Genomic DNA, 17,663 nt, shown 5'->3' on the forward strand with positions numbered 1-17,663 from the left:
GTACAAACAGCAAAACAGTGGGGGGACTTCATATAAGTTAAATGGTTATTTTATAGAGTGTATAAAATGGCAGGCTGGTGTAATATTAATGACGCAGTATGCTGGTTATCACCAACATGCATGCGCAGGAGTTAATTTCCCAGTGAAATCTTAAGAGCGTTACTTTTGTTTTGGAAGTTCTGTAATGTTTTGTTTGACTCTCTTGTGTTTTTTACATATTCCGGTTAAATCATAAGCACAATAAGCAATTTGCATAAACATCCATTATCACGGATAATTATAATCCTAATGAACGCCTAAGAAATCAGAAGATTCACAGTATTGCCAGTCTTTTAATTAAAAGTCTGCAAATTGCATAAAACTTACATCAGTTATGTTAGTTGTTGGTTCTATACAGTGGAAATATACAGTACATATTATTTTAAGATGTCTCTGTCCGATTCTTTCCTTACTCCGATTAACCTCTCTGAAGTTTGCAAGAACAGAGCCAAAACGACTCAGGCCCAGTTTTACTAAGTTCCATTAAGCTATTTAATGTGACAGTAATCCTAATTAAAATTAAGCCGTAGCCGCACAGACGTCATTGAAAATAATATTCAAATAAAATAGGAATAGAGCTGATCGCTCCGAAGTACATGAGGCAGCTCCCTCTTATTGCAATAACTTAGTGAACAATGTTTTCTGCTTGTGACTGTGTGTTATATTAACTTGTGTTCCTTGATGAGCTTCTTGGAAAGCCAATACCTGTTTGTTCCAGAATCAAGATGCTTCAATCATTGAAGAACCTCAAACAGGCTATAAAACAAGGATAACTGACATGACATGATACATAACAGCTATTGTTTGTCTTAATTGTGCGCCACTGCCCAATATTGCACAGCGTATTAAAGGTTGGGTCTTGCCCTTAACTTATACAGAAGCAAAATGATGTTTGTCTCCTCTGAGTCAATACCACGTCTCAAAAATGAAAGCATATTATTGGCCCTTGCTGACTTACATTCCACACTGTTTCAAAGTGTGTTTTGTACAATTATTCTAATATCCATCTCATTTACCAATTTCCAATTATTGACAAATAATATTTTGTCAATATTAAATTTAACCTAATTTTCTGTCTTCTTCAAACACTGATACCTAGAGTTCAATACCCCTATTAAATCATAAAAAGCACATTAAATACAAGTGGACCTAGAAAAGAACTCCGTTTACTACTCTTGTCCAATTAAGGTAGTCATATAACTACGAATGTTGTTGTTACTTCCACTACTTTGTAATGTTGAGTGTACTGTTGTATTGACTGTATGTTGTTATATTTTTTCTGCAAGCTGTAAAATTTGGGAGAATGTCAAAAAAACAAAGAGACAGTCTGTATGCCGAGGTCCAGAAACACCAGCAAAGGCTACAAGAACAGAGGCAACAACAGAGTGGGGAGGCAGAGGCTTTAGCCAGGGTGTACAGTAGTAACATCAGCAACGGCTTAAGCAACCTCAACAATGAGACTGGTGGCAACTACGCAAATGGACATGTCATTGACCTGCCGAAATCAGAAGGTTATTACAGTGTGGATTCAGCACAACCCTCCCCGGACCAGTCTGGCATTGACATAACTGGAATGAAACAGATAAAGCAAGAGCCTATTTATGACCTGACGTCCGTACCAAACATATTTATGTATAGCTCTTTCAACAATGGACAGCTCAGTCCAGGAATAAGCATAACTGAAATAGGTAAGTAACATTACAGTAGTAAGCTGTGTCTGGTGCATGTACATTGCTTTTTTTAACAGTGTATGTAAATCTTGTTCAGCTGCTACCAGTTGTTTTCTTTTTCTCCTAGTGTGCTTGGTGCCTTAGGAGACCAAGTCATGGAGAGAGATATTGGCAATAGTAGCAATTAGCCTCTAAAGTGCTCTGATTTGATGATGTTTGGCCACTGCACAAAACATTCTTGTATTTTATTTGCAGTGCCACATATAGCCGCTAGATTTTAGTCTATTTTAGGCAGCATTTACACCATGCCATATGCTTTTTGCACTCCTAATGTTTTTGTTTTCTTCTTGAATGTGGTTGGACATGTGTATAATAATTATGCTTTTTGACAAATGTGTATTGAGCCACTTAATTACTTGGCCACTTTGCTGGGTTATTCCCTTGGACAGAAGTCGTCAGCTCTTCTCTGTCTAAGTGTGGTCCAGGATAAATCACTTAGAGTTAAAAATAACTTATTATAGAAACCTAATGTGTAACAGAGCTGATTCTTATTTTAGAATTACCTAGCCCATTGGTTACCTTATAGATTTTGCTGGGTGTCTTGGCCATACACACACTTCTGATCACCTATGTTGGCATTCGCTATTCATAATGGTCTTGTACAGTGTACTCATGAACAGTGTCTAGCCAGGGAGACAGGGTATCTGCCACAATCAGCTCTTGGTCCTTTACCTGTCTGGAGGAAGCTCAATTGGATCCTGCAGATACAGATAAAGTCTCATCTAATATTTCGTATGCTGCCAATCAGTTTGCAGTCTCCTCTGTACTCTTTCATGTTAATCAATAAACATGAGCTAGCTGATAACTTGCTGAATAGTTGGACATTGTTAAATGCTGAATGGGCTGTTTCAGAAGCATAAAGTGGTTCTGTAACAAGTACTTAGGCAGGACTTTGTGCCAAAGGTGAAACATAGTCTAGTACTCTACATGTTTTCATGGTGTTTTTTTTCTGTATTTTTAATTTGAATGAGATCGCAGTGAGTGATACCAGCTTGATCCAATATCAATGAATACTTTTTTTTTTCTTTTGGTTACAATAAATAACTGAAATTTTCTAATTGCACTATATTAAAATTATATCAGGAAAACATAAATACCAAGAACATTGTATCTTAAAACGTGCAAGGTATGGTCACTACTAAAGCTCAAGGAAGTGCTCAGCTTCAGTGACAGCTAATACCTTAATATGTTTTGAGAGGATCAGTAAATGATACAAAGAGAACAATGGGACAAATGGGGGACTTTTACAATAACTTTGCCTTCATTTTTTTTCTGTTTCACCTGGAGTTTTAAAAAAGCAACATGTACTTCTAAAACGTACCAACTACTTTCTCTGAGAGACTGGAACTGTTTGTGTTCAGACAATGATCTGGTCTCCTCCAACATTCACCCATTGCTTTTGCAGTTAGTGACTCCACTTTGATCTAGATCAACAGAGGTAGTTTATCTCTTTGGAGTGAGAATTGGAAAATTTGCAGCATGACAAGACATATTTGGGTCTATTCACTAAAGGGAGAATTTCCAGTTGAGTTTGCAGGGGAGTTGTGGTCACTTTGCATTATGAATGAACTGTTGTGGAAAGAGCAGGGCTGGTTCTGTATAATATATAGTTAAATCACTGAAATGTCTTCAAAGTCCCCTAACACACTGAATTGTGTATTATACAGGTCCAGCTTAGCCCTTCACATAAACCATAACTCTCTCTTTAGTGAAAAGACAACGTTATATCTTAGAAAATACAATGTGGCTCATTTCAGACAAGTCAAAATGCACTTTAATTATATAAGGATATGTTACATCATGCCTGTTCATTCAATAGAGTATAAAGACGTCTAAAGGACTGAAGTGAGTAAAAGTAAAAGGAAGTACTTTTCGACCTTTTTATTCTTTATGTGACTTTATTTTTATTTTGTGATTATTTGCCCACATCAGTGATAGTGTCAGGAGCCATTTTCTATAAAAATGTCCATGTACACTTTTATAACTGGCTTTGTACATTAAGTAGTGTGTTACAGTGCCCCTGCTTTATAAAAATTAATATCTTGCTGCTTTTTAAAGTAAACAATATATATATATTTGTAATTAATTATGATATATATATAATTTTTAATTGTTATAATATCTTAAATATAATAATACAATATTAATTAGTTATTGGAAATATTTTGTAAACAAATGACATGTTTAAATATGGAAACATACATTGTAGTATTGTTACTGTAGTTTTTTTTTTTTTTTTTTTTTAAAGATAACATTGTGGAGATGCAATTTCTAGAAATTTCAATAAAATTGTCTATTTTCTTCCTACTTCTAAATGTTTCTCAAAAGGTGATTTTCCTTGGTGTGGATTGCTTTTAGCAGAAACAGTGATGATCCCAGCAAAATATGATTGTTTCTGGATGCATTTTTTAATTTTGCTGAAAAGTTTTAATGTTATTGACCACATCTTATTTTAGACATTAGGGAGGATAATGCTTATAGCAGTAAGTAATTTTGTGTACTTACACCTGGTATAGCCATGGTTCAGTGACTGGTTTCCTTATTGGAGACATTGTTGAAATGTTTGGTGAAGAATGAAGGGAAAGGTGCGGCTCAACAGATGTATACAGATTATAGCTTTTCATTTCTAATAGAAGATGTTAAATTTTACCAGTCACTGGAGCAACAAAACATTGGCGTGTTAGGTTTATAATGGGCATTTGGGAGTTTGCTACGACTGATATATTAGTTAAGTAAATCTCAGTGTACTGCATCTGAAATTGGCAGATTAATTATTTATTAAATTGATCAGATCATGGATTATATGACCTTCCAGGCCAAACTTATTTTTAAGACCAATAACTGGGATTTTTTTTTTTAAAAAAAAAGGTAGTGTAGTCCCCAAAATACAACACTTTACAGATTATAAACTAGAAGTGCATACTGACATCAAACTGATGGTATCTTGGTACCTAGAGGTACCCTTTCTTTCATCTCCAAAATAGTCAATGTAGGACCACATGGATGCAAGAAAGTATCATAGTTTTTGATAACAAGTGACTGTTGCTGACCAGATCAATGCATTTCCTACTTAATGCTAAAGTGTATTCAAACGTATATTTCCATGTTCACCGTTTGCTCTTTGTCCTTTGCACAGACCGAGTTGCACAAAATATTATAAAATCCCACCTTGAAACATGTCAGTACACATTGGATGAATTGCATCAGTTAGCTTGGCAGACCCACACCTATGAAGAAATCAAAGCATACCAGAACAAGGTACAGTATAATCATATATTCCTTTACAGTATTTTGACATATTCCGTTAGGACCCACATAAGAAATGTGTATGTTTTATTACTGATTGATTTAATTTTTGTTTGGTTCTGCAAGACACTAACCATTGTAAATAATGTATATAATACTGTATGTTAACACATCAACAGTGCAGACACTTAGGGATCTATCACTAAATAGGGACTTTGCAGGAGATTTGAACATTTCAACTGTCTGATGTCACTATGCATTAATAAGGGTTTTCACACATTGTGTCAAATGCAAAATAATGTACAGAATTAATTTGAAGTACAATTTAGACAGTGCTACTCAGCCCTTCTTGCAGGAAACACTCATCGGTTTTATCCCTTTATAAATCAGTGATGTCAGGAAGTTCATCTCCCACGCAAACTCCCATCTAATTGAATAAAACATATTGGTTGTAAAACAGTGTCTCAACTGAAGTCTTATCTATTTCATTCATTAAATCATTATTTGGTATATATATATATATATGCTCAAAGCTTGGTTAACTTAGGTTTCTGGACATGATCAAGATTAAACCATTTAGTTTAATTCGCCTTGTAACAATAATGTAAATGTTTATTCTTAAAACTAGTCCAAAGTTCTCTTCTTTAGAATATTTTCATGTAACCATATGCAAGCAACAAGTGTGAGGCAGTCTCCTGCAACCGTTGTTGTGAAGGTTTTAATGGTTGGATAGCCCTTTCCTTCTACAGTATACATGAAATCATCATTAGTTGGGTTATCTTTGTCTAATATTAAAATAAGGTTGATGACCTGAAAGGTTTAAGTGTGACAAATATGCAAAAATGGAAGAAATCAGGAAAAGGTCAAATCATTTTCACCTTTTTCACAGGACTGTATCACAAAAACGCTATGGCAACCAGACAGGGTAATATGCCACTAAACATAAGCATATACAGTACATAATATGTGACATTTGACATTTTACACTTTCTATTTATTGCCGTAATAAAATTGCTAGTGAATATATACTTTATAGATTCCTCTTTGTATAATCAATGATTGATTTAATTTTATTCTATTTATTTTATTCACAAAATGTTTCTAAGGAATGAAATGCATGCCTAAGCTGTTTAAGTGCGTGTGCATTTAGTTTTTTAAAATATTATGTCAGGAAATATTTTTACTAAAAAAGTTTGAAATCATGAGACGATCGTGATAGTGATTAACTTTATGCAATTATAGGAAAAAAATGTCATGTCCTTTTCATACTTTGACACATGCTGCTGTAATATGTGTTTGATTTCACCCCATACTGTTAAACAACAAAGTATAAGCCACTCTATGCAAAGATAATACACATAAATAATGCATAATTTATCAGCTGAAATGGATCATCTTGAACTGGAATATGGAAACTGCCATTTAAAGTAAACAATGCTCCTGATAACAATGCTTAAATCAAACATGTCAAACTACACAAAAACAGAAGAATAGGAGCACAAGTTCCAGTAATAATCAGCTTTGCTTCTGGGTACTTTGTATGGCAGGCATTGCCTACTGGCTTAACTACCCTGCCTCTAGGGGGCCTTGTGTGACCCCTGCAACCCTTTCTTCCTGTCTCCTCATACTGTTTAAATTGTTTAGAAAGGGCCATTCCAACCTGGACCGCACAAATCCAGGTCAGAAGGGCCCTTTCTAAACTATTTTGAACCGGCACGGGGAGATAGGAGCATATCGGGGGTCATGTGATGTTCCATGACCCTGCGGTGAAACCGAGGGAAAGCTGCAGGAGCGGTGAGAGGGAGGAGGGATGTGTGTATATATAAATATATATATATATATATATATATATATATGTATGTAAGCATGGATGTGTACTTGTGTGTGTGAACATGGATGTGTAATTCTGTTGGTATGTGAGCATGGACGTGTAATTGTGTGTATGCGTGAGCATGGGTGTGTAATTGTGTTTGTGTGTGAGCATGGATGTGTAATTGTGTGTGAGCATGAATGTGTACTATTGTGTGTGAGAGCATAAATGTGTACTTTTGTGTGTGTGAGCATGGATGTGTACTTGTGTGTGTGAGCATGGATATGTACTTGTGTGTATGTATGAGCATGAATGTGTACTTTTTTGTGTGGTAGCATAAATGTGTACTTTTTTGTGTGTGAGCATGGATGTGTGTGAGAGAGCATGGATGTCTACTTGTATGTGTGTGAATGTTTTATGTTGGAAGGAGGGGGGCAAGGGGCAAAGGAGGCATAGACTAGCTGTTGAAGTTGGGGCCTGGTGGTTTCTAGTTATGCCCCTGGCAGTGCCGTCCACGCATTACATAAAGAGAAATGAGAGAAAAGCCAAGACACACTTAAGGATTATAACAGTAGTTGCCACCATAATGCTGAGCTCATGATAACACATACATGTTTCATGGCACCTTGCCATGTAACTTAGTATGTCACCACTGATATAACCTTCAAGGGTCAGACTACAGCCCTCAAGAGTTGTAGACAGACTACGCTAGTTTCTAGACATTAACTTTGTCAAACGAAGTTTGGGATACCACTGAGTAAACTTAGGTTGCGAAATAGGTGGAAGTCTGTGTAGCCAACAGTGCATATCTCCCTACTGGCAATACCACCTTTACGGTCACCAGTTGCAGAGAGTCCAGCATAAAGTGGCATGCAGACTAAAAGGGTTAAATCACTAGTGTTTGAATCTGACTCCATCTCATTGCAGCAGATGCAAATGGGCCTGGGGGCAGTAATATATGTAATTCACTGGGGGAGTTCAAGGCCCCATTATTATTAATGATGGTCCTTGTGACTCTACATTTTACTTTACAAATTAAGGTATCACAAACTTAGATGGACTCTCTTCTCTGTGACCAATGATCCAGTTTGAAATGATTTTGTTAACTGTTTATATAAGAAGAGATATCAGATAAGAGATAAGATAAGTCTGACTTCATGTGGACATGGAAACCATGATGTGCTGATTTTGTTGGGCTGAGAAAAAATTAGTAGGAAAATTAGTAGGAAATAAATAGATCAATATAGCACTGGGAGAACACCTGTAAAAGTCACAGACAAGGCTGCACATGTGCATACTCCCAACAGTGCATAATATAAGGACCAGATGATCCCTTAACCTGAGATGCTTGTAAGAAATGCCATGAGTGCAACAGCAGTGACTTTAATGCAACCATGTGACATACATTTTCCATCTGTGTCTGCAGTTTGATGGTAAACCTGGTCACCCTAATGGCAACACCTGCCTCTATTTTGTCACATGTTCGTTGTACATGTAATAGCTGATTGTGGGCTTACATTCATGTTGATTTCTTACATATGTGTATCATATCTTGCAGACAAGAGAAGCTCTATGGCAGCAGTGTGCTATTCAGATCACCCATGCGATTCAGTATGTAGTGGAATTTGCAAAGCGAATAACAGGCTTCATGGAACTGTGTCAGAATGATCAAATATTGCTTCTTAAGTCAGGTAAGGGATGTATGTACAGACCAATGATATTATGCATTATAACAATGATATGCAAACAGAAATTTTTCAGAAAAATTCAATGTTGTTTTTGTGTAAGGTAATGAAGGGTTAAATATAAGGAGGAATTCTGCTTTATTGTTTGGTTCAGTTGTTGTGGTAATTGCACCACTTTTACCAGTTTGCACTAGAATTTTTCTTGATACATATCCCCGTAGTACTTAAAAAAATATAAAAAAATATTGCACACTATTGAGCAATAAGTAACGTGCAATCAAAAAAAAACACTAATTGTAATAACTATAAAATTGAATATAAACATAGGAATTCCCAGGGTAGGCTCTGAGTGGCTTTGTGAGAGGGTAGGGCTAGGTGGCTGCTAGCTACGTATAGGTCTGGAGCTAAGGTCAGATAGCCCTACAGGGGTAAGGGTGACCACATGTCCCGGATTGCCCGGGACAGCCCCGCAATGGCCTCAAGTTCAGAAGCCTCTCATGATAGGCTTAGTCCCTCCTTCACACCAAGCTCAGTGTTAGCTGCAGCAAGCACCAGGTGTGTGTTTGACTATATTTATGTAATTGTGTTTGTCTGTTTGTGTGACTGTTTGTTTCTGTGGCTGTGTGTGTAATGTCTGGTAATAGAGGAGTTAATTCTTTAAATCTGCTCATGCCTGGTAATAGAGTAATGTCTAGTAAAAGAGGGGTTACCAATCCTATCACACTCCAAGTCAGCCAGTACATGCTGGAATCTGGGAATGCCTGGGCATGATAGGAGTGTGATTGCTGTTAACAATCATATATATGTAATACAGGAATCACACTCCTATCATGCACAAGCAGTCAATACATGCACATCACTTACAGTCTCCCTGTGCCATGCCCCCTCCCACTCACATCTATGCTATCACACACACACACACTGATTCAATTACTAATAATTTGCAGATTCTCATTCCCTCAATCACGCATACTCGTTCATACACCCTCCCCCACCCCCCTACCTGAACTGCAGATCTGTGCAAACAACTTCTTTTGCCCTCCCAGGGAAAGAAGGAACGGAGCGGAGTCATGTGATGTGATGCAAAGTCATGTGACTCCACTGGGTTCCTGCTTCCCATGAGGTAAGCTGCAGGGCCCCTGTAGAAGTGAACATTAATCCTGCCCTATGTCTTACAGTGGCACTGTAAAAGCCATTGGCTCATGAAAACATTTACCCATACATGACATGAGGTGGCATTAACATAGTATAAAATCATATTTCTTTATTCATTTTTTGGTAAGTGACCATTATTATTTATTGCTTTATATAGTGTCACCATATTCCACAGTGCTGTTAATTCTAAAATACAAGATGTCGTAATAGATTAAAAGGTTATAATGTGATAGATGTTAATCTTGTAGCATGAAAAAGAAAGCACTGGGCCTGACCTGTTTGCAGAGTCATACTTCCCTAAAAAAGGGCATCTTCTGTTCATCTCCTGAGAGCAGTAGACAGCTTGTTGCAATAATAAAACGTGCCTTTCTGCATATGGCATTAATGTTGTGAGTAGCACAACACTTGGCTGTAATTCATATTCATAATTATTGCAGCTGTTTCTAGACTTGGCTTGACTGTTCAAAAAAATAAAAAATAAGGTTAATTCTATATCACTCAATTTCCAGAAAAAAAAAACAATTTCAATAATTGAAAGGAGAAAAAAGCTACTTCCCATGTAATATAAATACATAAATATAAATCCTACTACCACTCCCACACAACTTGTGCAAGCAGTGTTACTAATAGGATGCCACATAATATCATATAATGTCACATTATCTGACCCCACTAAGTCCCCTCCTCTGCATGTGTGCTGGCACAAATCAAACTCTGGTACAGAGTGCCATGTTTCCCGAAGTACCAGAGACTCTAAAGACTGTGGCGCTCGGACACAGATTTGCGGCACCTGCATTTTGGGAGGGGGTTTATGTGTGGTGTTACTCTCCATCGGGTCAGGAATTACAGAACAAAAAGCTTCATGGCCAGTATTTGCACCAGGATCTGATATCCAACAAGTTTCAGACAGAAGTCAGGGAACCACCCGTATTTACCATCTTCCCCACAGACTACCGGGCTGAGATGGGCTGAGTGTTAATACTGAGCCGTGTGCAAAGGAGGACCTCATGGAGAACTGAGTGTGGTTTGCTGTGTCTATTGTATGTAAATTACCCCTTATAGTGTTTAAATACTGGTGTATTTCCACATAAACTGCGTCCTGATTTCACCTCAACATGAGTCCTGTCTGATGCTTGGGGTCCGTTATTGTCCTTTTTTGGACAATAGTCAAACTGTGTAGCTAAGCTTGGCTAGCCACAGTGCCTACTCAGCTCTGGTGCAGCAGCATGCCCCCTTCTCTCTACAACGCTGGAAAGGGTTAATCACTGGTGTCTCGCGAGGCAACATTGGGTGGGAGTACCCAGTCGGGGTACAGGGCGTCCTGTCATAACTTCCATCTTCCCCTACTCAGCACATGTACTTTTGCAATAGTTGATGGGCTCATTGCAATAATGAACCAATGCTTGCTCTTTGCCACCAAACGTTAAGCATTCTGCTTTGGTGGCTGAGTTCAGAATTGAACTTTACTATTGGACCTATAACCAGCTGAATAGGCAAGCATGTCTGATCAAAAAAGGTTATACTTTTATATTTGAGTACAGGCATTGTTTTATCACATACCGGTTTTTATGACTCATATCACTTATTACATATAATGTTTCATCTTTCAACAGGCTGCTTGGAAGTTGTATTAGTAAGAATGTGCCGTGCCTTCAATCCATTAAACAACACTGTTCTTTTTGAAGGAAAATATGGAGGGATGCAGATGTTCAAATCATTAGGTACATATTTTTTTTATTTGCATGGTGATGAAGAGTCATGTCTTAACGTGTTATCAGCAAAAGAAACGTCTTATTATAAATGTTCTCACAGATGTTTTTGAACTGAGCTGTGCAACTAGTACCTGACTGATTATTACATGTTATTTAAACCTATATGAAATTGTCATGGTTTCTCATTGTAAGATCTCACATGCAAAGTGCGTATTTTCTCTTCAACATTGGACAGATGGCTTTCTGATAGACCTGAGAGCTTTTCCAGAGCTCTCCTCCCAATATATAGAAGAACAGGGTAGTGGATTGGGCAGCTACCCCAAAGGCCTGTGTTTGTCTATGAAGGTCCCAACACCACGTGTTGCTGGAGGGGGACTTGAAAGTTAACATTCTCAAATTCTGATTCATACAGCACTATTATTGGAGTGTAGTGTAGTGAAAAAGTCTAATATCTCTTTATGTTTGACAACTTGTTTAAGTACTTTAAAGGGTTTGCAAATACCTAATTCAGTCCGTTCCAAACCTTACCATTTGTTCTAATCAAACACAGAGTACAACAATAGCACTTCTATTCCAAACCTTACCGTTTTATTCTTAAGGCAAATCCAAATAATTATGTAGTATTTTTTCGCAGAGTATACTATTCCAATTATCAAAATATGCTTTAAGGAGATTCATGTCACCCCAAGGTTCCTTTTATGATCCCCATCTTACTTCGCCTTGCCACCTTTTGCCCTTGCTAGCTGATTTGGAAAAGACTGAAAGAATTGCCTCCTGCATTATTATCAAACTTATTATAATTTCAATTATTCAGTCAATTACACAGAAATAAAAGCAGTGCTAATTTGTAGAGCCGTTTCATGAGAAATCTAACCTCTGGATAAAAAGTATTTCAGAAATTTAAAAAAAAATCCTATAGTTTATTAAAAAAAAAAAAAACTCTTCTTTTTTTTTTTCTCCCTCCAGAAAATTTGAGATTTAACCCAAATCATTTATTCTACTAGCACCTGTTCTCCAGTAAAATCATAAGCTGCGCTTTACACAGAGAACCCTTATTAACATCTTGTTCTCACTTTATTTCCTTGGTCTGCAGGTTCTGATGATTTGATGAACGAGGCGTTCGATTTCGCAAAAAGTATGTGTTCTCTTCAGCTGACTGAGGAGGAAATTGCCTTGTTTTCTGCAGCCGTCTTGATATCACCAGGTATTTAATGCAGCATTAATTACAAGTGTGATTCCTGCATTTTAGTGCTGTAACGGTGCTTTCTACTGGAAAGCCTTCTGTCAGCCCAAAGTCCAAACAATAAAAGGCATAATAGTTAGAAAAGTTACCTAAGTTGTCTTTAAGCTAATAAGATGCTTTTTTTACTCTAACTCAAGTAGCTAATTTTGACTGTTTTTGAAAGTTAGTGGAATTTTCTTAGTTTTTTTTTATTACAACACAAATGTCCTTTGTGCTTTCTCAATGGTAAAATTTTATGATAATTGCCATGGTTAGGCAAAGTGTCTATACCAGAGAATCACTGTCCGTGACAGTGGTTGTGAAAGTCATAGGAGCATTATGTGGAATTCCCAAAGCAAAGCTACTTACTTGCGTTGCTCTGCCCCAGCTAATCATTATATCTTCTCTTCCAATTTACTCCGTTTATTGGAACATGCATATAAGTAGAACATTATCCCTTTTGTATTAACACAGCATCTAATGGTTTGCTCAGTCTTGCCAAGAACACAGCTCTTTTACTATCAGAATATGTTTTCAGATAGATAAATGGGTGGATAGATATGAAGAAGGATAAAGAATAAAGAATTGTGCACAAGGAGAGCTTAGTAGTTATTTTATGCAGTGTTATCTAACTAATATTTATTTAGAATGCATAATATTTTTGCATTGTAGCCTTCTTTTAAATACATATTAGCCGTTTAAAAGCAGATATTGTTCTCAGTAAAGCATTATACGTCCTGCTTTTTTGTCAATACATTTGTTCTAATTTTCCAGCCCTCTCACATGAAATCCTCTTTAATTTTGCTAACTAGAAAGCATTAGAGACATGAAGTGAATGACAACCCTTCTGGGGATATTCTCATGATTAAATTCTTTAACCATAGCCTGTCATGGTGCATTTTTATTTGGTTTCACTGAAGAATGTCTTTTTTTTATATAGTATAGCATTTTAAAAGCCATGCAGTGAGAATACTAGTCTGTGCTTTTCTTACTCTGATTTTATTTAAATGCTAACATTACAAATCCTTTACATAACATGTAGAAAGTGGGAGAGTAATCGCTTCAATAAAACACAGCAGCAGTGATGTTTTGCGCAGTTGTTTTAAGTTATATTTTCAATTGCTTCTCTTCTGCATCACTTTTCTGATATAAATTCCAAACTTGCATTAACTCGCATTTGGAATTTATTAATTAAGGTTTTTTTACCTTAATTTTTGTTTAAAGAGTTCGGTATGTCCTATATTTTGAAAAAAATATAGTATATTTATCCAAATTGGGTTTTGCTTGGCCGGGATGTCTAGCGTCTCCACCATTTTTTTTTTTTTTTATTAAAGGGACATTATTATCCCAAACTTTTCAGCATTTCTGTGAAGTGAATGTGGACTCAGCTAGTGGCTGTTGTGTAGTCATTGAAGTCAATGAGCTGCAAGCTGGGTCTACTTCAACCTCAATGGGTGCATCTAGGCATAAGAAAATGCGTGCAAGTGACTTTCTGATAAATAACATAAAGATCAGAGCCCATGGGCATAATCTGTACAGCAAAGGCAAAAGGAAATGCCTACAAAGATTTAAGAGAAAAAGAATAATGATGCCACCCACATGCTTCCATTGGAGTGCTCCTTAAGCACTTATATCATAGAGTGTTTATGTGATGTATATGCATATTGCCTTATACATTTTCAAAATGTTCTTTTTCATGGACCAGAACGACCTTGGCTGATAGAGCCAAGAAAAGTCCAGAAGCTTCAAGAGAGGATTTATTTTGCACTTCAGCATGTGATTCAGAAGAACCACTTAGATGATGAGACTTTGGCAAAGGTAAGAAACATTCTCTTGAAGAGATTTGGCCAATATAAGAGTTGAAGACTAAGATTATTTACAAAAATCCCCCCTTTTTTTTTTACAAAAAAATAAATAATTCTAAAAACCTGTGCTTCTAGTACCACTCCAATATAATTATCATGATGACATGATCGTGCCATATTTAAAACCTTCATAACCCTGAAATCTATAATAAATAAGATCTGCTGCAACTGGCAGGTCTGCTCACCCCCCTCCCTTTAACATCCTAAAGCACCTATACGTTTATTAAATATCATTTTCTTTTCTTCACAGTTAATAGCCAAGATACCAAACATAACTGCACTTTGCAACTTGCATGGAGAGAAGCTGCAGGTCTTTAAACAATCTCATCCAGAGATAGTGAATACACTGTTCCCTCCCTTGTACAAGGAGCTTTTCAATCCTGATTCAAACACTGGTTGCAAATGAAGACAGTGGGATTTTTCACTTAGCTACGGAATGCATCACTACTAAGACAAAAGAAATGTGCTCAAGAGGACTTACTATTGTCAAATAAAAATCACTACAGCAGCACTAGGAATGTCCTGCACTTACCAGAAATCTTTTTCACCGCTACAGTTTGAAGAATGTAAATATGCACCTCTAAGTGGGGCTCTCTTTGTCTCCATCCTTGTTTTGCAGTTTTTATTCTCTTCTTTTGGAACTGACATAGTAATTGCTGCCGTAGGGGCCGTAAAGAGGCAAAAGATACTGCAAACTCCTCTGGCAGCTGAAGGATTCCCCTTAAAGTATACAACACTGGGTGTATTTACTTTTTTTTTTTTTTTTTTTTTACATATAAATGTAATTTGGGAAGGAACCGTTTATAGAATTTATTGTAGATATCAATGGGAGTATATACTTTAATGCTATTACTCTTCTGGATTACTGTTCAAGTCTAATTTAAATGAATTCAACTAATTTGTATGTTCCAGACTGCATGAGTACTTTTTGGCAGGTGGTACATTTTTATATATGTATATGTATTTATATTTGTGTGTGTGTATATATATATATACATATATATATATATATATATATATCGTAAATGCACATACACATGCAAGTATATATATATATATATATATACTACATATATACATACTATATATATATACTATATATATATATATATATATATATATATATATATATATATATATATACTGATACCACAGTATATGCTCATTTGCAGTGGTATAATCATATACTTATATAAAAAAAAACACCTCTAGTTTTATTTTTGTCTGTCATTGATGGTGTTGTGTTTTACCCCTTTTCCCTTGACGTTATGTATTTTATTTATGTTTGGGCAATCATGTTTCAATTAGGGCAGCCATTATTTGAATAAGAATTGCCAACGTATTGTATAGTTACCAAATGGTAAAACATCTACTGACATCGGGATACTTGTGGTGTAAAGCATGCCAGGTGTGTAATGGAGCAGTCTGAAATGACAAAAAAAATATTTCAGGCTAATTTGCTTGATCTGTTACAAAACCCATTAATGTAGAATCAAAATGTAAATGACCTTGAAAAGTATCATAATTTAGTTTTAAAATAATAAGGAAAACATATGTTTTTATTGAACGATACAAAGTATGTCCATGTGTACTTCAGATATACAGCTGTTCTATTTCTTATAAGCCATTAATTCATGGTAACCCTTACAGGGTTCCGTAGCACTCATCTCACTAGTACGCCACACGTAAATCAGATGAACATTTAGTTGGTCTTTCAAAAACTACGTAGGCTATGCACAGAAACGCTAAAGAAAATACCCTATGCGTAGGCACAAATATATTCCAGCAATGACTGAATTTGCCATTTTTGCGTGGAGCAGAGTTGTAGTAAATCCATCTTTATAAAAACTAGAAAAATATAATGTGAAATAATCATATGTTTCCTGGATTTTTGTACAGTTTTGTAGTATTTTATATTGAAAGGATACTAAAGCATTAGCATACAATAAGAGATACATGCTTATATAGACACTCTACATATTCAGTGTAGTTTTTATACACGGCTATGGAGGATCATGATATTAATAAAAACTTTTCTGATTATCTTAAAATTTGAATTTTATAGAATTGTATTAAGACTGCAATATTAGACTTCAATGTTTCCCATTGAAACCACATTACTATTTTGTATTTAGTTCATACGTAAAATAAACAGGGCTGCCATCAGAAATTATTTTTAATTCAGTAAGCAATAAAGTAGATTGAATCTTTTCTTGCACATATAAACTGATTTTATCAGAATGGAAGCAATAGAATAATGTAATTTCATAGGATTTCTTTTATATTGGAATGAACATAATTCATTCGCTATGTTATTCATAATAAACCTGTTACATAATAAAAAAAAACTAACACTAATGGGCAACCATTTAGCTTTTTTAGCAGATTACAACTGCGGTACTGTATCATGTATCGTGTTTCTTTCTCTTAAATTATACAGCTCACTATCATACATTAATTGATCTTCTTGCACTGTATTCACAGAGGATTTCAACAATTTCCAGTTTTGAAACAAGCTAGCCAGAGCCAACCCAGTTTAAGCTAATGATTTTGGCCCTTGTTAGCATCCTTATGTACACTTGGAACACATTTGATTCTGCTCAATATGTACAATGCCATATAGTTTATATAGTTATATAAAGAATATTACAAATATTTTTGTAAAGATCTGGTGTACTACATAGTCGCAATGACTGCTTTGCCAATTTATCTACTCTTTGCTACGATCTGTGTCTCTGTGGATGATAGAAACAAAATTAGAACAAGAAAAGGGAAAATGGCAGAAAGAAAGAAATTTAGAGGGGTGGAGGAGAAACGACTTGTGAGATAAAAGGCAGAATGAAGGAGAGCACCTTCCACACACACATCTGAAATATTCCCTCTGCGTTGTCTGTCCTCTGATCTTGAATGGTCCCTTTGAACCTCCTAGGCCAATTCCAGTTGTAGGGCATACGTTAGTTAGGAAATGTGCTTGTATTACAGCACACATTATATCATTTACAAATATATTTTGTAAATATTTGAAACAAATGACTAAAAGTAAAGACAGTTCCCAAAAAGATAGGTACGCTACACCTACAAATTCTCATTCACCCAATTAAGGGTGACACTCTTACAAAACCTATAAACACAATAGAACATTTGGAAGGGTATATATATCCATATTATTTGAACTACCCATATGCCAGTAAGAGTAGCC

The 17,663-nt window shown here is 36.0% G+C and overlaps 1 protein-coding gene across 1 annotated transcript in view; it reads left to right on the forward strand.

Annotated features, from left to right (window-relative positions):
• Window positions 1-15,136, forward strand: part of RORB (RAR related orphan receptor B) — a 112,733-nt gene extending 97,597 nt beyond the window's left edge. Inside the window, exons 4-10 of the mRNA XM_053466746.1 lie at window positions 1,326-1,727; window positions 4,906-5,027; window positions 8,384-8,516; window positions 11,279-11,386; window positions 12,471-12,581; window positions 14,305-14,417; window positions 14,715-15,136. Coding sequence (XP_053322721.1) covers window positions 1,326-1,727; window positions 4,906-5,027; window positions 8,384-8,516; window positions 11,279-11,386; window positions 12,471-12,581; window positions 14,305-14,417; window positions 14,715-14,870 — 1,145 coding nt within the window. The 3' untranslated portion in view covers window positions 14,871-15,136. The remainder of the gene's footprint in view (window positions 1-1,325; window positions 1,728-4,905; window positions 5,028-8,383; window positions 8,517-11,278; window positions 11,387-12,470; window positions 12,582-14,304; window positions 14,418-14,714) is intronic.
• The last annotated feature ends 2,527 nt before the right edge of the window (window positions 15,137-17,663 follow it).

This window comes from Spea bombifrons, chromosome 1 (genome assembly GCF_027358695.1).
Source record: "Spea bombifrons isolate aSpeBom1 chromosome 1, aSpeBom1.2.pri, whole genome shotgun sequence".
Taxonomy (NCBI): Eukaryota; Metazoa; Chordata; class Amphibia; order Anura; family Pelobatidae; genus Spea; species Spea bombifrons.